The following is a 22909-nucleotide window of genomic DNA, read 5'->3' on the forward strand; positions in this document are numbered from 1 at the left end:
CCCTGGGTGGGGAGGGAGGCGGCAGTGCCAGACCCTCCACCTCGGGGAGGGGAGAGCCTCGGCTCCCCAGCGCATCCCTCCAGCCACCCCCCCCCCCCCCCAACTTAACGGCGCGAAGGAAGAGGCGAGGCCGAGCTGGGATCCTGGGCTTTATCACTCCACACACCACCGCAAGCTGCTCCCGCACCCGGTGCTGGCCGGGAGGCGGGCAGGGAAGCTGGGTGCAGCGGGGGCCGGAGGCGTAGGTAGGCTCATGGGGGGCGGGGGGGGGGGCCAGGGCTGCCCTCCTGCTCCAAGAGGAGAGCTGGGAGGCTGCGGAGAGGGACAGAGGGACACTGTCCCCCTCCCTGGGTGGCAGAGCAGCTGGCAAAGGGGCATCCTTCATTGCTGCCAGCCCCTGGGCGCCCCCGCACAGTGGGGCTGCAGGCACACAGGTTGAGGGGGGACACACACAACAAGGTGGCACCAAGGTGTGGCACTGCGGTGGCTTGTGGAGGCAGGGGTTTGGATCTCTGTCACCTCACCGTGCCTGCTGTGTCCCACCAGCCCTGGTCTTGCCCCTGCCACCCTCCCTATAAAGCCACGTGCTGGAAAAGCAGATAAAGGGAAAGTCCTGTGTGGCTTTGGGGGGGGTGCAGGGCTGGGAAAGGGGCACAGGGCACACAGCCACCAGCCAAAGGAACACCCTGGCGTGGGGCAGAGGAGACAGCTCCTTGGCTCAAGCACCGAGTACATTTCCCCCAAGCCTTCATGTTTGGGGGATGGCACGTCACTCTGACAGACAAAAGGAGGATGAAGAGGCTATAACTCCCCCCTCTCCCAAAAACAGAGGGGGTGGGGAGCACACCAGGACTCCTCCCTCCCAACAGGAATCACAAAGCCGCACATGAGGAGACAACTCGAGATTTCCGCAGGCTCCAGGCTCGGCTTGGTTCACGTTGCCCCTCCCTGGACAACCCCCAGGTGCTCTCAGGCCTGGTATAGGGGCACAACGCGGTCAATGGGCCCCCGGCAGATGGGGCAGAGGCGGGCGGGCAAGGCCTGGAAGCAGCGGAAGCAGCAGCAGATGTGGCCGCAACCCAAGAGGACGCACTCGCGGGGCCGCGTCAGGCAGATCACGCAGGAGTCCTCGACCCCCCCGTCCCCGGCCTCCTCGCCGTCCGGCTCCTTGTCCTCGCCCCGCTGCCCGAGGCGGGCGCGGCGGTAGGCACGGCACAGGGCGTGCAGGAGGACGGCCAGGCCCGCCGCGGCGCACAGCATGGCCACCCCCTTCCAGAGCCTGCTGGCTGACTCCAGCTCTGCCAGCACCGTCTGCCAGTCCCCCAGGCACAGGAAATACTCGCCTCCCCGGGCCGGTGGCTGGAGGTGCAGGGAGCCGTCGGGGTGCAGGGCCAGCTCCCCGATACCTGTCAGCCCGGCCCCTACCCGCAGCATCTCCTCCGTCTCCAGGATGCCCTTGGGCTTCTCTCCGCTCAAGTACTGGCCCAGCAGGTCGCGGAAGCCGTGGGCCGGCTGCTGGAACCGCTCGTACACCGTCTCCAGCGGCAGGCAGGCGGCTCGGAGTGGGCTCTCCACGCTCACCTGCGTCCCCGCCTCGGCGTCCGGTGAGGCCAGCAAGAAGGGGACGGTGTAGACCTGCTCGGAGAGCACCCGCTCGCTCTCGCTCCTGTAAGCGGAGAGTGCAGCGCTGGGACGTGAACAATGCGGAGGAACTCTCAGCTCCTGGGGCTGAGCAGAGGGTAGGGACTAGAGCCTTTAACCAAGTCGCTTTCTGGCTCTCAAGTGGCCCCGGGGGACAGGGATCTGGACGCACTGATGCAAGCCCACCCCTGCCGTCCTCTCCCACCACTCACCAGCTCCGAGCCAAGCTGTTCCAGATCAGCCGATGCTCTTTCAGAAGCAGTTTCTGGATCACGCCCTGCAGCCCCTCATGGTAATGGCTGGTCAGCGCAGCCTTGGCTGGCAGCACCACACCTAAGGACCAAGGGACGCATCACAGCCAAAGAAGGAGAGCCTGGCGCCTGTCCCCTGTCCCCATTGCAGGGCCACAGGGTCTCCTTACCTTCCAGGGCAACATAAGGCAGGCACCTCCCATCAGCCGCAGACACCAGTGCTGGTAAATCATCATCAACCTGGAGCTTTGGGGCCTCCTGGAAGAGCAGGGACTGAGCGTGAACACGGGCAGGGGTAGATGGGCTAGCAGGCAGAGGGTGGGTCATGCATGGCTTTGTGGGGACCTCTGGCAGGAACGTGACCTGCTTGGTCCTGGGCATCGTGACATCGCTAGAGGATGCAGCAGGCTGTAGTCATCAACAAGGTGCACACAAATCAAAGGCTCTAGGCTGGGCAGTGTAGGGCAGTGGGTAAGGGACAGTGGGCGGGAGAGAGCATCTGAGGGATAGGGCTACCTGTATTTGTGCCACGACTCTGGCTTTCTTCCTGTACAGGTAGTAGAAGAGGCCGGAGAAGGCGAGGCTGGAGCCCAGACACAGCAGCTCCCCAGACGTGATGGGCGGCGCGTCCATGGTGCCAGGCTCGGGCGGCACGCCTGCAAGGTGAGCGTGTTGGCTGCGGGCCGGGGCCGTGCCAGCCCAGGGGCAGGGATGTCCCAGCACCCCTGTCCCCAAGGCAGGGACGTCCCACTGCCCCAGTCCCCAAGGCGCTGCCGCCCTAGGGCCAAGCCTGCCCGTGGCTCCTGCTGGGGCTGTTCAGCTCCAGCAGCCACAGGCGCCCGGCACCCCCGGCCCGACCCAGCACCCCTTGCCCAGGGTCGGGCCGAGGCCCAGCACCCGTGACCCAGCCTAGGCCTTACAGCCAGGGTCCCACCTAGGCCCGGCACCCCCCCAGTCCGGGCCCAGCACCCCCCATCTGGCTCGGCCCCAGCCCCCGGCTCCCCCCCAGGCCTGGCCCCGCCGTTGTCGCTCACGCCGGCCCGGCCCCGTTGCCCCCCTTGCCCCCCGAGACCGGAGGCGCCCAGGCCCGGACCCAGGCCCCACCGCGCTGCCTGCTGGGAATTGTAGTGCGGCTCTCGCGGCTCCGCGGCGGAGCGGACGGTGCCCGAAACTACAGCTTCCGGCGTCCCTCGCGCCAAACTACAGCTCCCGCCTGGCCCTGCGCCTGGCCCCGGCGGGACTACAACTCCCGGCGGCCTTTGCGAGCACTCCCCATGGCCACTGGCCCCTGCGGGCTGGAGGGGTCCCAGTGCAGAGGGAAGGGACACCAGTATGGGACTGGGGGCGTCGTGTGGGGAGGGGTCCCGCTAGGGCAGGCCCCAGGCACTCTGCGGAGGGGTCTTAGCCACGGCCTGGCCCTAGGGGTCACCCTCTGCCTGGGTGCAATGGCCCCCTTGGCTGGCCTTTCCACCGGGAGGACACCTGCCCCGCTGGGGCTGGGTCGGGGCTGTGGGGCTGCTCCAGCCCGGCTCCTGCTTTCCTGTCGCCCTCAACCTCGCCCAGAGCTGCCCTCGGTGTCCCCCAGCCACCCCTCTCGGTGCCAGCTAGCATGCCTGTGGCTGAGGGGTGGCTTGTCCCCCTTGACCCTGCCTGGGATGCCAGGGATGAGGGTCAGCCCTGTGGCTGCCATTCTCCTTCCCCACATCCCTCAAGACATCTCATCTCCTGCTCCCCTCCCTTGGTCCCTCGGGATTACTCACCTCCTGCTCCCATCTCTCAGGATGTCTCATCTCCAACATGTCCCCTGGCTTTTGAGTCACCCTCCCCTCCCCGCTCCAGACCCCACCTCTCCCCCCTGCCCGACATCGCAAAGGACCCAGAGCCGCTGAAGTAAGTGGAAACTGCTTTTAATTGTTAAATAAATTCAGCGACAGCCACCCACAGCTGAAGGCACCAGAGTCCCCACTGCCGCCCGCTGGTCCCAGCAGAGGTGGATGGGGAAGCCAAGCCAGATCGGGAGGGGCAAGGGAAGAGCAGAGCCGGGTAGCCCCCAGCCTCCATCTCCTTCAGGTTGGGGTGCTTGGCTCCAGTGCTTTCCCTGGGATCCCTCTGACCTGCCCGCCCGGGAAGGGACACGGTGCTGGTGGGGGGGTGGGGATGGGGCTGAGCTGTACCCGTCTCTAGCACGTCAAGGGTTGGGGGGCAGAGCTGCATTTTGGGGGTGCTACGGCTTCTCTGCCGGCCGTACCCGGCCCCAGGCTGTGGATAAGGGCTGTGATGGATGCCCAGTGTGGGGCCGTGTGTGCTGGGTAGGGGGGCGGAGGTGGGGCAAGGCTGCGTGTGGTGCGTGCACAGGGGGGGGACTGCCACGGAGGGTGACCCAGGGGGCGGCCCCGCTCTCTGCCTGTGGGCCAGCTCTGGCAGCCAGTGAGGGCTGGAGGCAGGGGGCCACAGCAGAACATCGTCCCCTCTGTCCCCAGCGCCCTCCCTGTCTCTACCACACCTCACAGTGCTTGCCAGGGTTCATGGGGGAGCCCAGGGGGCAGCCGAAATGTTCAACAAAGTCCCGGGAGTTGCTGAGGGTGCCAATGACACGGTACTTGTCAGGGCTGTGGGGGTCAGTCACGAGCCCTTCGTGGGAGCTTTCGGGTGTCCGGACAGAGCACCAAACCTGCCGGAGCAGAAGCAGCCTCAGCGATGGGGGACAGAGACACCCCCCCTGCTGCCCCAGGCAGGATGGGGGGCTATGGGGTGTCTCCGAGGGACCAGGGAGGGATGGGGAACCCACCACCCCACTCTGTCCTACCTGCGCAAAGCCCACGAAGAAAAGCTGGTGGTTGGTGAGCCCCAGGGCTGGCAGGCGCTTCTCCTCCCCGTTCTTCTGCAGCCAGGACTTGTACGCCTGTGGGAGAGGCACCTTGAAGCCCCAGAGAGGGATAGACAGGCAGGGGGGTCCACATCCCCCCGGGATGCAGGCACTCACGTTGTAGGCTGCCTTGAGCCCACCGTTGTCGGCGATGTTCTCGCCCAGTGTCTGCCGGCCGTTGACCTTCTCACGGTGGACAGTGTAGCGCCCGTACTGCTCTGTCATGCACGCTGTCCGGTTCTTGAAGGCCTCCAGGGAGGAGTTCTGCCACCACGGCCGCAGGTTGCCCTCCTTGTCATACTCTCGCCCTGCAGGACCAAGCCATGGGGCGGGGTGGAACCAGGGGACCCTGGCCTCCTGCAGAGCCCCTGCTGCAGGGGGTCCTGAAGCAGGGTAGGGTGTGGTGGGGACAGCCCCAGGGGACACCATGGGACCTGGCACCTTGGGTCCATGCCCAGGGGAGATGGTGTCCCCCAGCCCCTGCTTCAAGCAGGCTCTGGCTGGAGCTCAGCTGAACGCTTGGGTCCCCAGCCATCTCCCAGTGCATCCCTGCTGTCCCAAGCTGGATTTGTCACCCCCATATTCCCCCATGGACCCCATCTCGGCTCCAGGGCTGTGGTGAAGGTGCAAAGCAGAGTGGATGTGAGAGGGACCCATCCCATGCCCCACGGGGAGGAGGATGAGGAGGGGGCCGGGGCTGCAGACACCGTGTCCTCACCAAGCGGATGGAGCGAAAGCTGCACAGAGAAGCCGGGGGGAGGTATCGGCGGGTGCCACCTGGGGAGACAGGACGATAGAAGGGGGGGTGGCCAGGGAGGCAGAGCACACATGATGCGATGGATGGCAAAGCGGGACCCCCGTGCGCCTGCAGCACCCCCTCCTGACGCCAAGGGCAGGGGGTGGGTGGGGGGCTGGGGGGGGGGAAGAGCAGGAAGGTGATAGGGGTCAGGGCTGGCATTGCCCATGGGCTCTCACCTTGGTCGTCGAACGCGTGGGTCAGCTCGTGCCCCATCACCACGCCGATGCCACCGAAATTAAGGGCTCTGTGGCACCGTGGGAGAGAGCCAAGTAAGTGCTTGGGGACAGCCCGGGCACCCCTCTGTAGCACCCAGCAAGACTCTGCTCTTGTTGGCACCCAGCTGGGAATGAGTCCTGTTGGGGACAGTGGCCCCACAGGGACTTTGCAGGCTGTGCTGACTACAGGATGTAAAGCCTTGAGGGACCCTCAAGCCCCCCAAGGGCTTTGCTTTGTGGCTGTGGGGGGCTCTGCGGGGTGCTGGCCCTGATCCAGCCCATGCCCCCCCACCCCCAGAAGACGCCCCCTGTCCCCATGCCAGGCTCACTTGGGGTGGTTGCGGGCGTAGAAGGGAGCCTGCAGGATGCCAGCAGGGAAGACGATCCCGTTCTTGGTGGGCAGGTAGTAGGCATTGACGGTCTGCGGGGTCATGCTCCACCTGGGGCAGGGAGGTGGGACAGGGGACAGGCAGGGATGTGTCCCCTCTCCCCCCTACCCCAGCACCCTCCTGTGCTGTCTCCCATCACGGGTCCCTTGTGTTGCTTTTCCCAGGGCTGGCACTGCTTCCCTTGCCCCGTGACCAAAGGACAAGCCAGAGACACCATGGGTGACCTACAACACTGTGCTACCCCACGGGGTGACCTTCCTCCCCCCAGTGAACCAGTGCCACCCAGGCCATGCTGGGGACAGTGCTGTGACACCATGCCGGTGTCACATCCTCTGCCCCTCCCAGGCTCTCCCCCTTACTGGTCACGGTTGGGGGGTTTCCGGAGCTGGTCAGCCATCACTTTGGCGGAGAAGTTGTAGAAGTTGAGCATGTTCTGGAAGAAGGAGTCCTCTGAGACCTCGTACTGGTGAAGAAGAGGAGGGATGAGGAGGCGTCCACTGGGGTGGTTCCCCCCACCCTGTCCAGGATCCGCTCAGTACCAGAGTGGCTCCATGTAACGCCCCATCCCAAATGGGTCCCCCAAATAGGGACATCACCCCCCAGGGCTTGGTGTAAGCAGGGACCAGACCCCCTCCCCACCAGCCGAGTGCCCCCCTTACCCCATCATAAACATCGTCCAGCTCCTTGTTGTCCAGGATGAAGTCGGGGAAGCCGATCATGTCGTAGATGGCGTCCGCCTGCGTGGGGAGAGGCCCCGGCAGTGAGATGGGGGCGGGGGACTTACCAGAATGGGGGGACGTCTCCCACCCACTGCCCTCCCTGGGGTCACCTTCTCCTTCGCAGCCTGCCTGGTCTTCTCATCCATCCAGTCCAGCTGGTCCAGGGACACCTCAAAGGCCGCCCGGATCTCGCTGATCATCTCCTCAGCCTGGGGAGGGGAGGGAATGAAGCCCCCCTGCCCACTGCAGCCCCTCGGGCATGGACAGGGTGGGCAAGATGCGACCTCCCTGGGGCTGGGGGTCCCATTTCCCGTCTCCCTGCCTTTCCCTCCAGGGAAGGGTGAGTTCCCGCAGATGTTGATGGGGAAGGGACAGGGGCAGAAGTATCCTCACAATGGCCTTGCTGTCCCGGTCAAAAGTGGCTTTGACGAAGAGGGAGCCCAGGGCGAAGCCCAGCGTGTCATCCGTGTTAGAGATGCAGGTTTGCCAGCGGGGTGTGCAGGACTGCGAGAGCAAGATGGGGGTCTGTGAGACCCCCAGCCCCCTCCCTTGCTCCACTCTCTTCCCCCAGCCTGGCTCTGCCCGCTCCCCAGCAAGGAGATGCTCAGCATCTAAACCCCCAAGCCAAAAGATGATCCCTGGGTTCCCTCTGCAGCATCTGAGGCTCAGCATCCCAAGGGCAGAGGTGGTGCTGGCTGCTTCCAGGCTGGGGGTAGAGGAGGCCAGTCCCAGGGCTCCCCGTTACCTTCCTGGTGCCATAGAGAGTCTCCAGCAGCCTCTCCTGGGCCGTCTCGAAGCGCTGGTCCAGGCTGGAGGCTGTCTTCTGCACCAGGTTCCAGATAAGGTAGTTGTTCAGGACGCTGTAGGGGCAGGCAGACGCCGTGGCTCACCACAATCCATGGCGACGCCGCAGCCTCCAAGCCACTGGCGAGCCCGAAATGTGCCCCGGCCATGGGAGCAGCCCCAAATGGGGCATGGCCAGGGGCTCGTGGGTGCCTCACCTCCTGTCGGTGCTGTTGATGAGGTCAGAGACTTGCTGGAGGTAGGTGTCCCCATACACCACCACGGGCTCTGTGTCCACTAGCTCCAGTGGGGCCAGGGCATAGGACAGGTAATCCAGCCAGTCAATGGCAGGGGCCAGGGCCTGGAGGGGACGTGGGATGTGGCATCCGAATGCTTGGCACGGCTCTGCCCCATCCTGCCTGGCATAGGGCGATCCCCTGGAGCAGGGGCTGTGCTCCCCAGGAAGGTCTCAAGGTCCCTCACCATCCCAGATCCCTTCTCTGCCCCCAAGCACTCTTATCATGGCTCCCTGCTGCTCTCAAAACTGCAGGACAAGGAGGGGACACCGCGACCTCTCCCCCATGAAAGGTGGCAGCTCCCCCAAATCCTAACGACCAGGGGGATGAACACCTCACTCCAGCACCCAGTGCATATCCCAGAATGGATGGGGCTGCCTGGGGTGCCCTGGCAGGGGGACTGCAGTGGGCACAGAACCCTCGGTGTCCCACTGGACAACCCTCCGTCCTGTCCCCAGAGGGTTGCCCCAGGCTGTGCCCACCTGCAGCTCAGCGATGCTCATCTTGTGGTAGATCTTCTCGTCATCCCGCCGCTCAGCCTGGGGCACGGTGATGTTGGCCAGCTGGGTTTCAAAGTCCAGCACCTGCTGCATCTGGAGGCGGGTGGGCTCCGGGGCACCCCCCAGCAGTGTGCCCAGCTCTACCATGTAGTCCAGGTACGCTGCCAGGACCTGGCGAGACCCCGAGCCCCAGCTCAGCACTGGTTGCAGCTCATCCCACCTCCCCAGGGGATTCCGACCCACTGCCTGGGCACCGTGGCACCCAATGGGCAGGGTGCAGGTGCGCCCCGGTGCTGCTCGCACCCCATTGCAGTGGGTTTCCCCTGACGGCTGCCAGCAGCGTGCCTGACGCCCAGCCTCACCTTCTCGTTGGCGGTCTTGTTCAGGTAGTAATCCCGGGATGGCAGGAAAAGCCCCGACTGGTCCACCTGAGGGGAGAGAGGAGCAGCATGGGCAGTCCGGTGCCCTCCCTGGTGCCTGCCGCCCCCCAGTGCCAAGGTGCCAACCTGGATGACGTTGCTGTTGGAGCTCTTGGAGTCTGCACCCACGTACACCGTGAAAAAGGGGGTTGCCCGGTACGTGCCTGACACCATCTTGAGTACCTCCATGAAGCTGCTCTGGTTCCAGGAGCCGGTGACGTTCCACCCCCCGATCTGACAGCAGACGGACCCAGCGCCTCAAGGAGGGATGGGGTCCGTCCCCAGGGGCTGCCCCCTCCCCCGTTATGTGAAGAGCCGAGCGGGAGACATGCTGGGCTGAGCCCTGACCGCTCGGCTCACGTGTGGATGGCAGCCCACCTTGTCGATGAGCTCCATGAGGGGCTGGGAGCCCAGCTCCTCTATCCTCTGCTCTTTGAGGCAGGACAGGTAGTACCGCTGCGTCTTCCGCTCTGCCTCGCTGCTGGAGTTGAAGGTGGCGTTCTCTGCAGGAGGCTGCGGGTCAGCCCCGGGGACACCGGGGTTCTGCCCGCCTGCACGCAGTGGTCACCCACTCCAGTGGCCACGACCCACCCGGTGCCCACCTAGAAGATGCTTCATGATGGCCTGGTTCTGGTCCCAGATGCTGTTGAAGGTGCTCCACTTGGAGCGCCCATTGGGCAGCGGGTTCCTCTTGATCCAACCGCCGCACGAGTACTGGTAGAAGTCCTGGCACGGGTCCGTCTCCACATCCAGGGCCTCCAGGATCTTGCTGGCCACGCGGACGCAGGCATCCGTCAGGCACGTGCTGTGAGAGGGATCTGGCAGGGAAGGCATGCCTGGGGCTGGGCGCGTGTGCCGGGGGAAACTGAGGCACGGAGCGGGGCCGAGCCCTATCTGCACCCCAGGGCAGGCAGAGCACCGCAGCAGGAGACCCAGTCTGACCCGTCACTCCCCGTTCTGCCGTGTCCCCCCTGGGTGTGGGGACACCACCACCCCCACCCCCCCAGCAGGGCCACAGGGCCCTTCCCTACCTCGGCGGTACTGGATGGCCAGGGCCACAACGGCGATGCCGAGCAGCAGGGCCAGGGAGAGGGCGACGGCACAGAGCACCAGCTCCAACTGGCTGCGCGAGGCCAGGCGGCTCAGCAGTGGTCCCGGCCCCTTCCGAAACCCCACCTGGGGAGGAGCAGAACTTGCCATTGCACTGCGGGGGGACACACCGAACCTCGCTGCTCCCCCTCCCCTACCGCTCCCCGGTGCCCGGCTGAGCTGCATCCCTCTGCGGGTGCCCAGGGCACCACCCCTGGTGAGCTGGCGGTGGGTGCTGGCACACCCCCCCCCCCCAGCCTCAAGGAAGGACGATGGTCCAGGCATACTCTCTGCCGCATTTTGGCTGCCTCCCAGCACATCCCTGGGGACAGCCAGGGCTGGCTTGGCTCCCAGCCCTCCTCCCGCTGCCCACCCGGCTGCGGGCAGGCTCTGGCTGAGGTTGAGGAAGGGGGCCAGGGAGGATGGAGAGGGAAAGGACGGAGGGGCCAGGGCAGACCTCACCTCCACACTGTCGGGAGAAGCGCTGCCGTCTCCCACTGGCTCCGGCCCCTCATCGTCCTGCAGCGTGGCACGTTTGTAGTCAGGCATCTGCCGAGGGAGGGCGTGGGCTGGGATGGGGGCTTGGGGGTGGCTGCCCCCCATGCACCATTCCCTCCGGCTCTTATGGCGGGGGCCAGTGACCACTCAGGGGGTGCTTGGGGGGGGAGGGGGGGGGGCGGGGAAGCCTCTGACACGCCTTGGTGCACCTGAGCCTCCCCCAGAGGTTGTCCCCAGCACCGGCTGGCACCGGAGAGAGCTGCTGGGGGGGGGCTCAGGGGCTGGCACCGGAGCATCCCTCTGCGTCGCCATGGCAGCCGACAGGTGCCACATCGCCACGGAGATGTGGTCCCCGTTGCCAGGCAACCGTTGCCTACTGCTGCTGCCTTGCCCCTCCTCCCTCGCCTGGAACTTTCCATGCAGATGTGCACCGGTCCGAAACATCTGGAAGCACCTCCCGCCCCATCCTGGCCCTGGGAGTGACCAGGGCACAGGGATGAGCCTGTGCAGGCAGAGTGTTTGGGGAAAGAGGGGGGTCAGCCAGCAGGGCAGGACCCACTCACTCCTGGCCTTTCAGGGCAGCCCGGCAGGGGCTGCTTGCACTGACTGAGCCGTGAGGGCTGCCGAGGACTCAGCCAAGAGGGAGGTGGTGGAGCTGAGCCAGCAGCTTTAGAGGGTGGGGATGAGCTGAAGAAAAAAGCTGGCGGCTTTGGCTGAAGAGAATCAGCAATGCTGACGGTTGTGATCCATCCTTAGGCTTCAGAGTTAACACCCAGGTGGGTTGTGGCTCACCCTCCCATCTGTGCTGCAGACTAAGGTGGATGCCCTGGGGCTGCCTGCAGGGCTGGTGTTGGGGGCTGGGAAGGAGCTGGAGGAGGAAGGATGATGGGCAGAGGGTGAAGCAGAGCAAGTGCCCCATGCCCAGCTCTGCCCACTGCCATCCGACAGGGGCGGGGGGGGGGGGCCTCGCCAAGGGCTGCCATGGTGGGAGGGTACGAGGCTGTGATCGACAGTTGGCAGGAGCCCCCCACCAGGGCGGATGCCTGGGAACTGCTGGCATCAGGAGAGATGGCTCCATATCCTGTGGGAGCTCAGCCAGTTGGGCTCCCCCACCTCTCCGGCTCCCCCGATATGCTCCTGTCCCCTCCTGGGTGGTCCCTGTCCTCCTGAGCACCAGCTGGCAGCACCCCCTCCCCGGCACCACCTGGCACCCTTGAGGCAGGAGCAGGACCTGGTCCTGGGGCTCCTCCTGCCCCCTCCATGGGGCTGAGACCCGTGGGGACAAGGCCCCCTGCTCCCTCCATAGATGCTGCCTTGGGGGGCACCCTATGGGCAGCATCACTGTACCCCAGGTGGGCTTCACGCCACGGCGGAGCAGATTCTGAGGGGCTGTCTCCAAACCTCCCCAGCTCCCTCTGCCCAACCCCAGGCAGGGGGTTGGGGGGGGGGGGTGTGTCCTTCCTCCCCCATTTTTCCCCCACCGTAGGGGGTGGGGACCCTCTGGCCACCCCGTTCCCCCAGCCCTGGTCACACACAGCCCCCTGCATCCCCCAGGCTCTCACCCCCCGGACTCCCCCAGCCCCCATCACCTCCTCCCGCAGGCTCCTGAAGCCCCCCCAGCCCTTCCAGCTCCTTGAGCCCTCCAGCCCCCGGGCTCACCTCTGCTCCGGCACCCTCCTGTCCCCCTCGCTGCTCCCTCTGCCCCCCTCGCCGGTGCCCTCCCTTCCCCTCTCCTCCTGCCCCACACCCCGCCCGTTGCCCCCGCCCCGCCCCGCCGCTGTCCCCGGCCCGGCCCGCGCCGCTGCCCCGGGCACTCACGGCGTGTCCGAGCTCCTGGAGGGCCACGTTCATCCTGGCCATCCCGGGCCGCCTCCCTCCTAGCTCCGCTCCCCGCCCGGGCCGCGCCGGGCCCCCGCTGCCGCCGCAGCGCCGCCTGCCTCCGCCGCCGCCATGGCCCGCACCGGGCTCCGCGCCGCCACCGGGACCGGGACCGGGACCGGGCAGGGATGGGGCCGCGCCGGAGGGATGGAGCCGCGGGGGCTGGTAGCGGCGGAGTGCGGCCCTTAGGCACCACCGGGCGGGGGCGGCTGGGGCCGGCGCCCCGGGGGGTGGCTGGAGCGGGGGCACCGGTGCCCAGCACGGTTGCACCGCTCCGCTCCTCTCTGCTCCACCCGGCCCGGCCCCGCTGCCAAGGTGACTGTCGTGCGCACGGGAGGAGCCCCGCACCGGCACCGGCACCCGCACGGGGAGCTGCACACGCACAGGAGCCGAGCCAGCGTCCGCACCGGGACCCGCACCGGCATCTGTACCCTCGCCAGCCGGGGAGCCGCACCGGTACGGGGAGCAGCACTCGGGCTTACACAACAGGCACCGGCGTACTGATGCACGTACCGGCACCGGGCTTCCGCACCCGGGAAGGCACACTGACGCCACATGGCACCGTGTACCGGCACCGGTATGGTAACAGTGCACAGCCGCAGCAGCCCATCCCGCTCCGGTACACGCTTAGGTGGACACACACACACTGACTAACACCCCACCCCGGCACCCTGAGGTCACTCAGAGGCCCGTGTCACCGTGCACGGTGTGACACGGTCGCACACACGCAGGTGTGCGCAGCCACGGTCACCGCTGCGGTGGTGAGCGAGGGGGAGGCGGCGGCTGTCGGTAAAGCCTCGCACGCCGCCCCAGCACCTGGCCAGCCCTGTGTGACCGCCTGCCCGGGACAGGGTGTCACTGCGTGTCACCCGCCCAGTGCCTGAGGTGGAGTGCGAGGGTGGCCGGGTGCAGATATCTAGGTAGGGTCCCCCCTGCCCTCGGGGGTGCAGGGTGCACATCTGCCATGTGGGTGCGCGCAGCAATCACGCCTCAAAAAGCATCTGTGGGGAGACGCCTGGCAACGCAACCGCTGCCCGGGGGTTCCCCAGGGAGCACAGCCCGGGGTGGGGCGGGGAAAGTTGCCCTCCGGGGTGCCCGGTGGGGCTGGGCAAGGCAGTGTCTCTTGCCTGAGCTGCGGGGCCGGGGGGCATAGAGTGCCACGAGGGGTGTGTGTGTGGGGGTGTGTGTGTGTGTGCACACGGGTGGAGGGGCACGGGGGTACCCACGGGTGTCCGTGGCGTGTCGGGGCCCCGCCGAGCCCCGGGCAATGCCGCCTCAGTTGCCCGTCTCGGGTGGCCCCGGGGCCCCGTGGCGGAACTACGGGTCCCCGAGCCCGTCCCCAGGTGCCAGCGCTCCCCTGCAGTGCCGGAGCCCCGGGACAGGACGCGCCACGCCGCCTGCCCCCAGGCTCCCGCTGCCGCTGCCGGTGCTCGGCGCTGCGCAGCGCCGCCACACGTGGGACTGCCCCGCCCCTCGTCCCGCCCCCTCGCCCCGCCCCCGGCGCGCGGCGGCGGCGTCACGGCGGCGCCGGGCAGCGATTGGCGACGGGTGCAGGCGGCGTGCAGGCGCAGAGCGGCGGGAGCGCGGCGGAGCGGCCATGGACGCGGGCGGCGGCGGCGGGCAGAGCCGGGTGCAGGGCGGCCCCGGGTCGGGCGGCGACGAGAAGCCCACGCCACCCTGGGGCCGGGACCGCCGGGACCCGCCCGCGGGGCCCGAGAAGGAGCAGGAGCTGGTGAGCGCCGCCGCGCCGCGGGCCGCAGCTGAGTCACGGCACGGCTGGGCCCGCGTCACCGGTGGGGCGGGACGTCATCGCACGTCACGGCGGCGGCCGGCACCCCTCTGGGGGCGCCTGTGGGGCCGCCGAGACTCCCTCGGGCGGGGGCGCGTGACGTCACTCAGGCGAAGGGCTCGCTCCGGCGGGGGCGCGTGACGTCACTCAGGCGAAGGGCTCGCTCCGGCGGGGGGCCGTGATGTCTTCAGGGTGCGCCGGTGACGCAGCTGCAGGCTCCCTGCCCTGAGGGGGGGCGGTGCGTGTGTGTGCGCGCGCGATGAGGCAGGGGGCTCCAGGGTGTGATGTCACTGGTCTGGGGTGAGGGGAGCTGTGATGTAATCAGGGCGCGCGTGTGACAGTGGGGACTATGGAGGGGTCCCCTCTTTTGGCGTGAGAGTGGCCTTGGCGCTGAGGGTCCCCGTGGGTCGTGGGGGGGCTGCCCGTGGATAGGGGACTGCTGTCTCTGCTGCGCCCCCGCTCCGTGGGGGCGTTTCTGTACAGCACAGCGTCACGGAGGAGGCGCTTCTCACCCTGTGGGAAGCAGTGGGCTCTTTGGGGGTGGGGGGGGTAACCCCAGTAATGGGGGCACTGACCCCCAGTGGCACTGGGATAGGATGTGCCCTGGGGAGGGGGGGTCGCTGTGTCCCGGTTCCCTCGTGCCTTGGGCTGACACATCCACCCTGTCACCCTGAGGGTGTCTGGGCCGGGTGCCCTTAACTCTCTGCTTTCTCCTGCGCGTTTCGGCAGTCGGAGGAAGACAAGCAGCTGCAGGATGAGCTGGAGATGCTGGTGGAGCGCCTGGGGGTAAGTCTGTGCCGTGCCCCTCAGCCAGGAGCTGTGGCAGAGCCCCAGCCAGGACTTGAGCCTGTCTGTCACTTACAGTTGTTCCTTGTGCTGTGGAGATGGGGGGGTGTGGGTTCACCTTGAGCGGGGCCCCTCCTTGTCCACTGTGGTCTGCCCCTCAGCCTCGCTGCCCGTCTGACCTGTGCCCAAGGGACCTCTGCCTGCCTCTTGTGTGGGTGGCACTCTGCCCGGCTGTGCCCTCCCTCCCCAGCACTTGGGCTGAAGGAGGGAGCCCAGGGCAGGGGGGCTGCTCTGCTCAGAGCCACGGCTGTGTTTGGGGAGGGCTGCTGGGGTGGTGGCACACAAACCAGCCCCCCTGCTCTCTGACAGGCAGCTTCCCTCTGCAGGAGAAAGATACATCCCTCTACCGCCCGGCGCTGGAGGAGCTGCGGAGGCAGATCCGCTCTTCCACCACCTCCATGACCTCTGTTCCCAAACCCCTCAAGTTCCTACGGCCCCATTATGGCAAGCTGAAGGAGATCTATGAGAACATGGCTCCGGGAGAGAACAAGGTAAAGGCTCTTGGCCCCATCATCCCGCATGACTGGGGGGAATGGTGCTGGGGCAGGTGATCGCAGAGCCCTCTGGACTGCGTGGTCCAACATCAGCCTCTGTGACTTGCTCTGGTGGGTTATAACTTGCCAAGGCCGTGCCTTTGCCGGCTGTGAATGGCTTGTGGGTGCAGGGAGGGTGTTGTGCCCCTGGCCGCCCCTGCTTTCCTGTGCCTGGTGTGTGTCTGGACCTCCGCCCTCTTTCCCCAGCGCTTTGCGGCAGACATCATTTCTGTTCTGGCCATGACCATGAGCGGCGAGCGTGAGTGTCTCAAGTACCGGCTGGTGGGCTCTCAGGAGGAGCTGGCGTCTTGGGGGCATGAATACGTCAGGTGAGCCTGGGTGGGAGCAGGACTTGGGGAAGTACAAGGGTTCAGGGGGATTTCCCCGAGCGCTTTGCCTCTGGTCTGTCTGGGAGGTGTCGCGACTTGCTGGGCTTGTGTTCAGCTGCCCCTGTCACGCCTGGATGTGTGTCACCTCATCCTCTATCCGCAGTGATTTGCTAGCTGCAGAGGTCTGGCTGCCGTGGGCTCTGTAATCTCTGCTCTTAACCCTGTTCCTCTTCTGGGCTTGTCTCCCATAAGCTCTCACAGGACTGTGAAGCCCCCATGAACAATGTGCAGCTCCGGCTCGCTGGCAGCAACTGCTCCCCATCCTTGGGGCTGGGTGAAGCTGGTTTCTGTGGCGGTGATGCTCGTTTGTCCCCGCAGACACTTGGCAGGGGAGGTGGCCAAGGAGTGGCAGGAGATCGATGAGGCTGACAAGGCTCAGAGGGACACGCTCCTCACCCTGGTCAAGGAGATTGTCCCCTACAACATGGCGCACAACGCGGAGCACGAGGCCTGTGACTTGCTCATGGAGATCGAGCAGATGGACATGCTGGAGAAGTACATCGATGACAATGCCTACTCCAAAGTGTGCCTCTACCTGACCAGGTGAGGGGCTTGGCAGCCTGAGGTGCTGGAGGGGGCCTGGTCCCTGGTGGGCTGAGGTTGTCTGATGTGGTTGTCGCCCTCGTGTCCGTCTCCTCCTCAAAGCTGTGTAAGCTACGTCCCAGAGCCTGAGAACTCTGCGCTCCTGCGCTGTGCCCTGGGCATCTTCCGCAAGTTCAACCGCTACCCTGAAGCCCTGCGCCTGGCTCTGATGCTCAATGACGTGGAGCTGGTGGAGGACATCTTCACTTCCTGCAAAGACGTGTAAGTGGAGACTCGTTCCCTGCCCTCTGGGGCCTTGGCCCGTCGTGGTGGGACACGGCTCCCCTTCTGGGCAGAGTTGGGTTGGATCCTGCCACCACCGGAGGTGTCTGGGGGTTTGGACTGAGACTTTTGTCCCTGAAGTCAAGATGAGCAAGGGTGGGTCATCTCTGGTTTGCTCTTGTGTGCCTCTAGAGCAGGGCAGGTTAGCTCACCGTTTGGTGAACGTGTGTTTGTGCGGCTGGCTGGAGTCTGGGCAGTCAGGAAACCTCTCCCCTCTGCGCAGAGTTGTCCAGAAGCAGATGGCCTTTATGCTGGGCCGCCATGGAGTCTTCCTGGAGCTCAACGAGGATGTGGAGGAGTACGAGGACCTGACCGAGATCATGTCCAACGTCCAGCTCAACAGCAACTTCCTGGCCTTGGCCAGAGAGGTGAGTGTCCCAGCTGGGAAAAGGGCCCTCGGCTGCCTCCAGCTGTGCCTGCCCTGGTTGCCAGGCTCTGTGGCAAGGTGTGAGAGAAGACCTTCAGCCCTACAAGCTTGGCCAGGCACCTCCTGGAGAGGTTGCTGCTGTAGGGTATCTGCCCTGGGGTGTGCTGGCCGGGAGGTGACCCCCTTCTCTCTTGTCTCTGCAGCTGGACATCATGGAGCCCAAAGTGCCGGATGATATTTACAAAACTCACCTGGAAAATAACCGTAAGGGCTTGTGTTGTGACCTGTGTTGTCCCCACCTCTGGGGAGTTCCTGGGGCTGCAAGACACCTCCGGGCTGGTGCAGTCAGCTGTATGGGCGGGCAGATGGCCTGCCTGTGGTCTCTGACCTGGTGTGGAGCAGACCCAACTGCCTGCTGTGGATTTGGGCTTCTCCTTCCTGCTGGTGGTGGGATGGCTGTGCGGTGGAGGGCTGGCAGGACTTCTCTTGCTGCCTGGCTTACCCTGACATCGTTCCCCAGGGTTCGGGGGGAGCGGTTCCCAAGTGGACTCAGCCCGGATGAATTTGGCCTCCTCCTTTGTGAACGGCTTTGTGAACGCTGCGTTCGGACAGGACAAGCTGCTGACGGATGATGGCAATAAATGGTTGTACAAGAACAAGGACCATGGTGAGGGAGTTGGCTGGGCAGGGGCTGGAGGTACCCCTAGGCATGGGGTTGCTACACTGTCCCTTTTGGGGGCCTACTGGAAGGGGGGGGCTGCAGGGCACGGCTGCCACTGGGCTGCCCCGTGTCCCTCGCCACCCGCTGCCCCGGGCAGAGGGCATCGATTCGGGGCTGACGTGGGCTCTTCTCCCTTGGATCTGCAGGGATGCTGAGCGCTGCAGCCTCGCTGGGCACGATCCTGCTGTGGGATGTGGACGGGGGGCTCACGCAGATCGACAAGTACCTGTACTCATCGGAGGATTACATCAAGGTCGGTGGCACTGATCCCGGCACCGGCTCTACGGCTGCGGGCTGGGGGTGCGGCTGGCTCGGGGAACAGTTAACCTTGCCTTCATCGGCCGTGTGGCTCAGCTCCTGCCCGGAGAGGGGTTGGATGCCCTGCGTCCCAGGTTTTTAGTGACTCACAGCAAGGCAGAGAGCTCTTGGGGACAGCCTGAGGCACCTTTGGGGTCCCCTTGTCGCAGAGCTATGAGCTTTGGGCTGCTCAGCTAGTGGCATTGCTCACTTGCCCATCCCGGGGAGCAGGTGTAAGGTGTGGGGTAGCGTTAGCCCCTGGCTGGCAGGGAGCTTTGTGCGTGACGGTGTCGCTGCCTTGCAGTCGGGAGCCCTCCTGGCCTGTGGCATCGTCAACTCGGGGGTGAGGAATGAGTGTGACCCTGCCCTGGCCCTACTGTCCGACTATGTCCTCCACAATAGCAACACCATGAGGATCGGAGCCATTTTTGGGTAAGGGCCTTGCCCCAGCCTCCCCGTGCTGCGCAGGGTGGTGCAGCTCCCACCGTGTGCTCCCCCCGCTTACGCTCCCCTGGACTCTCTGCAGGCTGGGGCTGGCGTATGCAGGCTCCAACCGCGAGGACGTCCTGACTTTGCTGCTACCTGTGATGGGAGACTCCAAGTCCAGCATGGAGGTAGGGAGCAAGACAGGGTTCTCCTGGGATTCCTGCTTCCCTACCCAGTCCCCAGCAGCTCCTGGGGACACAGGGGCTGTCCTGCAGCTGGTTTGGGCTCCAAGAGCAAAGCTCTGTGTCATCCCTGCTCGGTGCTGTGCCGTGCTAGAAGAGCAGGGCCTTATTTTCCCCGTCTGAGCTGCTCCCACGATGGGATTGCAGCAGATGTGGGAGGGTGAGAAGCCCAAATTTTTGCACAAAGCAGGGACCGAGGGTACCCAGTGTTCTTTCAGGCTGGGCAGCTGTCAGACTGTGCAGACCTGGCCACAAGCTGTGGGTCAGCTCACTCTGTGCTGTCCCCATGTACAACGGGTCTCCTTCCCTCCTTCACCAGGTGGCTGGCGTGACCGCCCTGGCCTGCGGGATGATATCGGTAGGCTCCTGCAACGGGGATGTCACCTCAACCATCCTTCAGACCATCATGGAGAAATCGGAGACGGAGCTGAAGGACACGTATGCCCGGTGGTTGCCGCTCGGCCTGGGCTTGAACCACTTGGGTAAAGCTGGGCAGTGCCAGTGCCTTGTGGGTTGGGCGGCGTGGTGGAAGCATCACTGCTGCTGTGCTCTAACCACCGTGCCTTCCTTGGCAGGGAAGGGAGAGGCGATCGAGGCCATCTTGGCAGCACTGGAGGTGGTGTCGGAGCCGTTCCGCAGCTTCGCCAACACGCTGGTGGACATCTGTGCCTATGCGGGTGAGTTGGGCTGGTAAGGCGGGAGAGGCAGGAGCAGGTCCTAGGCCTGCTGATCCTGGCCCTCCACTCTTCTCCCCAGGCTCAGGGAATGTCCTGAAGGTGCAACAGCTCTTGCACATCTGCAGTGAGCACTTCGACTCCAAGGAGAAAGAGGAGGACAAGGACAAAAAGGACAAGAAAGAGAAGGAGAAGAAAGAGAGCTCAGCTGACATGGGGGCTCACCAGGTGGGGAAATGTGTGCTGGGACCTGTGTCCCTGGGGCAGGAGCCGGCTTGGCAGGGGGTCCCTAAGGCCCTTGTGGGGTCGGAGCTGCAGAAAAACAGCCCCCCTAGCAGCATCCCCTGCTCTCCCTGTCCCCCTGGGCTCGGGGTGGGTGCAGGGGCTGTGAGAAGTTGGGTTTTGGGCTGGGTGCTCCCCACCTAGTGCTCAGTGCCTGTGTCCCCGCAGGGCGTAGCAGTGTTGGGGATCGCACTCATTGCCATGGGTGAGGAGATCGGCGCTGAGATGGCCCTGCGCACTTTTGGCCACCTGGTGAGTGACACGGAGGGGATAGCACGGAGCCAGGAAGGGACCTAGGAATAGAAGCTAGGTCTTTCCTCACATCTCTGTAGGCCTCGCTGCCCTTGGTAAGCAGGTTCTAACGGCCACCTCCCCTCCGTTGCAGCTGCGGTATGGGGAGCCCACCCTCCGCCGGGCCGTGCCCCTGGCCCTCGCGCTTATCTCGGTCTCCAACCCTCGGCTCAACATCCTCGATACCCTCAGCAAGTTCTCCCACGACGCTGACCCCGAGGTCTCCTACAACTCCATCTTTGCCATGGGCATGGTGGGCAGCGGTAAGCCTGGGGGACAGCCCAGTCTGTGGCTCATGAGGGGGGCAGGTGGGAGTCCCGAGCTGTGTACCCGACTCTGCCTGCCCCCCCTCTTTCCCAGGTACCAATAACGCCCGGCTGGCAGCCATGCTGCGGCAGCTTGCCCAGTACCATGCCAAGGACCCCAACAACCTCTTCATGGTGCGGTTAGCCCAGGTGATGATCCTGCACTCGCTGCTCGTGGTGGGGAAAGGTTGGGGTTGGGGTCCCTGCCCTGGGCGTGGGAGGGGAGTGGTGTTCCGAGGGGGTCACCCTCCTGCCGGGCAGGGCTGGGGCTCCCAGGCGTTACCCTACCACTCTCTGACGTGCTTTGTCTGCCACACCAGGGCCTGACCCATCTGGGCAAGGGGACGCTCACCCTGTGCCCCTACCACAGCGATCGCCAGCTCATGAGCCAGGTGGCTGTGGCCGGGCTGCTGACTGTCCTCGTGTCCTTCTTGGACGTGCGCAACAGTGAGTCCTGTGGGCTCTGCCCACCCCAGCACCTCCTCTGCCCCGGGGGTTGGGCACTACTCAGCCCCTTTCCCTCCTGTCTCCTCTCCAGTTATCCTGGGCAAGTCCCACTACGTTCTCTACGGCCTCGTTGCTGCCATGCAGCCCCGCATGCTGGTCACCTTCGATGAGGAGCTGCGACCTCTGCCCGTGTCGGTTCGGGTGGGACAGGTAAGGGGCAGCCAGAGCCTGGGCTGGGGTGCTCCGGTGTCCCTGCGTGTCCCAAATGTTTACCTCGCTCCTCTCTCGCAGGCTGTGGATGTGGTGGGCCAGGCGGGCAAGCCCAAAACCATCACTGGCTTCCAGACTCACACGACGCCCGTGCTGCTGGCGCACGGAGAGCGGGCAGAGCTGGCCACCGAGGAGCACGTGCCTGTGACGCCCATCCTGGAGGGATTTGTTATCCTACGCAAGAACCCCAACTACGATGTTTGAGCCGAGGGGGGGGCGGGTAGGTGGTTTGGGAAGGGGGGGAAGGAAACCTGGTTTGTTTGGTTTTGTTACTATGAGTCAAGGAAATAAACTATGCGGAGAGTCTAGTGGTGCTGTGCCCTCCTTGGGCGGGGGCTGCGGGCTGGGCTCTGATCCCCGCGAGGGTACCCACTCCCCGTAGGCCAGGCACAGCGCGAACCCCGAGAAGCAGGGGGTGAATTCAGAGTTAGGGGGTCCTGCTCCCCCCCCGCCCTGGGTCTGGCACTTGCTCCTCCCCAGCTGTGCCCCCATGGCCCTGGGGTGGTGTGTGCCCGGTGGGGCAGGGTCTGCCGGCACTACGCAACCACCCTCCCTGCTGCCTGTCTCCACCCGGGACTGCTCTGGGGGGCTTCAGCTGCGCCCCCCCCGGAGTGTGCTGGGCTGTGCCGGAGCAGGCACTAGGGTTAAAATCGGTCTTGGTTGGGGGTGGAGGCCGCGGGGGAAGTGGGGCGGGCGCAAGGTGCGGGGCCGTGTCCCCCCGTGGGTGCGAGGTGCTGAGTGGGTCCGGAGGAGGTGCAGCCCGTGGGTGCTGGTGGGTGGGTGCAAGTCCCGGGTGAGAGCAGCGGTCAAGGGAGGCGGGTCCCTGGGGGAGGCGGGTCGGGGTGAGACCGGGTCCCGGGTGGGGGCGGGTTCCCGGTGGGCTTCTGTCCTGGATGGGTGCCGGTTCCGGTAGGTACCGATGCGAGTGCCGGAGGGTGCCGGGTGCGGCGGCGCGCCACGTGCTCGCGCACGGGATGCGCGGGTGAGGTGGGCGTGGCCCGCCGGGAGGCGTGGCGCGGCAGGGGGGGCGTTCCCCGCCCCACCCCTCCGCCGGGGCGAGCGGAGACTCCTCCCTCCGCGCCCCGCCCCGCCACGTGACAGCGGCGGCAGGGGAGAGTCGCCGGCGTCACGTGCCGCGGGCGGTGCCCGAAGCGGCTTCAGGCGCGGCGGCCGGCGCCCCGCCCCCGCGCGCCCCTCCCCCGCGGCAGCGCCCGGCCCCGCCCCTGCGCGCGGCGCGGCTCCGGAAATGGTCGTGCTGCGCTGCGCTGCGGCTGCGTCGGGCCGCGCGCGCTGAAGGAGACTGAAGGTAACGGGCAGGGGCGGGGCGGGCGCGCGCCGCGGGGGGGCGGGTGGGGTGGGGTAGGGGGGGGGGGGGGGGGGTACCGGTACCGGGTCGCGCGCCGTCGCCCCGGGCCTCGCGCCGCCGGGCCCCGCCGCGCCGCCGCCACCACCACGACCGCCGCCACCACGTGGGCGCCGGCCCGACGCCGCCGGCCCCTTCCCTTGCCCTGCCCCGTCCCGCTCTGCTCCCCGCTGGGCCCGGCCCGGCCCCGCCGTCCCGGTGGTCCCGCCCGGCGCCGTTCCGCGCCCACGTGCCGGCCGGTGCGTCCCGCCGCCGCCGCGCACGTGCTCCCGCCGCTGCGCCCGCCTAGGCCCGCCGCCGCACGTGGTGCGTGCCCCGCCGCCCCCGCCCCGCCCGCCCGTGCCGGTGCCGGTGGGGCCGCGGGCCATGGCGGCGGCCGGCAGTGACACGTGTCCTTGGCAGAGGCCGCCGCTGCCGCGGGGGGGAGCGGGGCCGCCGGATGCCGCACCGGGCCCCGCGC

At 66.4% G+C, this 22909-nt stretch overlaps 3 protein-coding genes across 6 annotated transcripts; 1 reads left to right on the forward strand and 2 right to left on the reverse strand.

Moving 5' to 3' along the window:
- Positions 1 to 251: 251 nt before the first annotated feature.
- Positions 252 to 2558, reverse strand: LOC104341439 (mitochondrial ubiquitin ligase activator of nfkb 1-A). 2 transcript variants are annotated; one of them, XM_009947535.2, is made up of 4 exons: positions 2409 to 2558; positions 2063 to 2150; positions 1854 to 1974; positions 252 to 1666 (listed from the first exon to the last, which is right to left on the reverse strand). In XM_009947535.2, exons 1-4 carry the CDS (start codon positions 2523 to 2525, stop codon positions 970 to 972), a joined length of 1023 nt encoding a protein of 340 aa, XP_009945837.2. In that variant the 5' UTR covers positions 2526 to 2558; the 3' UTR covers positions 252 to 969. The 2 variants fall into 2 exon arrangements, with proteins under 2 accessions (XP_009945837.2, XP_086324314.1); XM_086468188.1 differs by having other exon boundaries at positions 1854 to 1983; positions 2051 to 2150.
- A 1828-nt stretch (positions 2559 to 4386) lies between these two features.
- On the reverse strand, positions 4387 to 12325 carry ECE2 (endothelin converting enzyme 2). 3 transcript variants are annotated; one of them, XM_086468452.1, is made up of 19 exons: positions 12284 to 12325; positions 10430 to 10516; positions 9910 to 10054; positions 9481 to 9696; positions 9257 to 9381; positions 8966 to 9112; positions 8822 to 8887; positions 8442 to 8630; positions 7882 to 8024; positions 7626 to 7740; positions 7274 to 7384; positions 6991 to 7089; positions 6821 to 6898; positions 6521 to 6624; positions 6102 to 6212; positions 5734 to 5801; positions 4876 to 5066; positions 4699 to 4794; positions 4387 to 4563 (listed from the first exon to the last, which is right to left on the reverse strand). In XM_086468452.1, exons 1-19 carry the CDS (start codon positions 12323 to 12325, stop codon positions 4387 to 4389), a joined length of 2310 nt encoding a protein of 769 aa, XP_086324578.1. The 3 variants fall into 3 exon arrangements, with proteins under 3 accessions (XP_086324578.1, XP_086324579.1, XP_086324580.1); XM_086468453.1 differs by having other exon boundaries at positions 12278 to 12316; XM_086468454.1 differs by lacking the exon at positions 10430 to 10516 and having other exon boundaries at positions 12278 to 12316.
- A 1615-nt stretch (positions 12326 to 13940) lies between these two features.
- PSMD2 (proteasome 26S subunit ubiquitin receptor, non-ATPase 2) lies at positions 13941 to 21293 on the forward strand. The gene is made up of 21 exons (XM_086467770.1): positions 13941 to 14075; positions 14862 to 14918; positions 15305 to 15469; positions 15719 to 15840; positions 16219 to 16443; positions 16546 to 16704; positions 16988 to 17132; positions 17335 to 17395; positions 17652 to 17798; positions 17999 to 18105; positions 18454 to 18581; positions 18676 to 18763; positions 19137 to 19299; positions 19393 to 19494; positions 19574 to 19719; positions 19942 to 20025; positions 20159 to 20327; positions 20425 to 20519; positions 20690 to 20816; positions 20908 to 21026; positions 21108 to 21293. The coding sequence occupies exons 1-21, from the start codon at positions 13941 to 13943 to the stop codon at positions 21288 to 21290; spliced, it is 2727 nt and encodes a 908-aa protein (XP_086323896.1). The 3' UTR covers positions 21291 to 21293.
- The last annotated feature ends 1616 nt before the right edge of the window (positions 21294 to 22909 follow it).

This window comes from Leptosomus discolor, chromosome 7, assembly GCF_034619465.1.
Source record: "Leptosomus discolor isolate bLepDis1 chromosome 7, bLepDis1.hap2, whole genome shotgun sequence".
Classification (NCBI taxonomy): Eukaryota; Metazoa; Chordata; class Aves; order Leptosomiformes; family Leptosomidae; genus Leptosomus; species Leptosomus discolor.

What these genes read in the sequence shown, in the direction of transcription:
- LOC104341439 (XM_086468188.1), bottom strand. Translation starts at nt 2,525, where the DNA reads ATGGACGCGCCGCCCATCACGTCTGGGGAGCTGCTGTGTCTGGGCTCC. An exon ending in GAGTCGTGGCACAAATACAG is followed by an intron (nt 2,151 to 2,408) that starts GTAGCCCTATCC and finishes CTGCTCTTCCAG; the next exon opens with GAGGCCCCAAAGCTCCAGGT. An exon ending in AACAGCTTGGCTCGGAGCTG is followed by an intron (nt 1,667 to 1,853) that starts GTGAGTGGTGGG and finishes CTCCGCTTACAG; the next exon opens with GAGCGAGAGCGAGCGGGTGC.
- PSMD2 (XM_086467770.1), top strand. Translation starts at nt 13,941, where the DNA reads ATGGACGCGGGCGGCGGCGGCGGGCAGAGCCGGGTGCAGGGCGGCCCC. An exon ending in TCATGGTGCGGTTAGCCCAG is followed by an intron (nt 20,520 to 20,689) that starts GTGATGATCCTG and finishes CTGCCACACCAG; the next exon opens with GGCCTGACCCATCTGGGCAA. An exon ending in TGTCGGTTCGGGTGGGACAG is followed by an intron (nt 21,027 to 21,107) that starts GTAAGGGGCAGC and finishes CCTCTCTCGCAG; the next exon opens with GCTGTGGATGTGGTGGGCCA.
- ECE2 (XM_086468452.1), bottom strand. Translation starts at nt 12,325, where the DNA reads ATGGCCAGGATGAACGTGGCCCTCCAGGAGCTCGGACACGCC. An exon ending in TCCAGGAGCTCGGACACGCC is followed by an intron (nt 10,517 to 12,283) that starts GTGAGTGCCCGG and finishes CTCCCTCGGCAG; the next exon opens with ATGCCTGACTACAAACGTGC. An exon ending in CTCTCTATGGCACCAGGAAG is followed by an intron (nt 7,385 to 7,625) that starts GTAACGGGGAGC and finishes TTGCTCTCGCAG; the next exon opens with TCCTGCACACCCCGCTGGCA.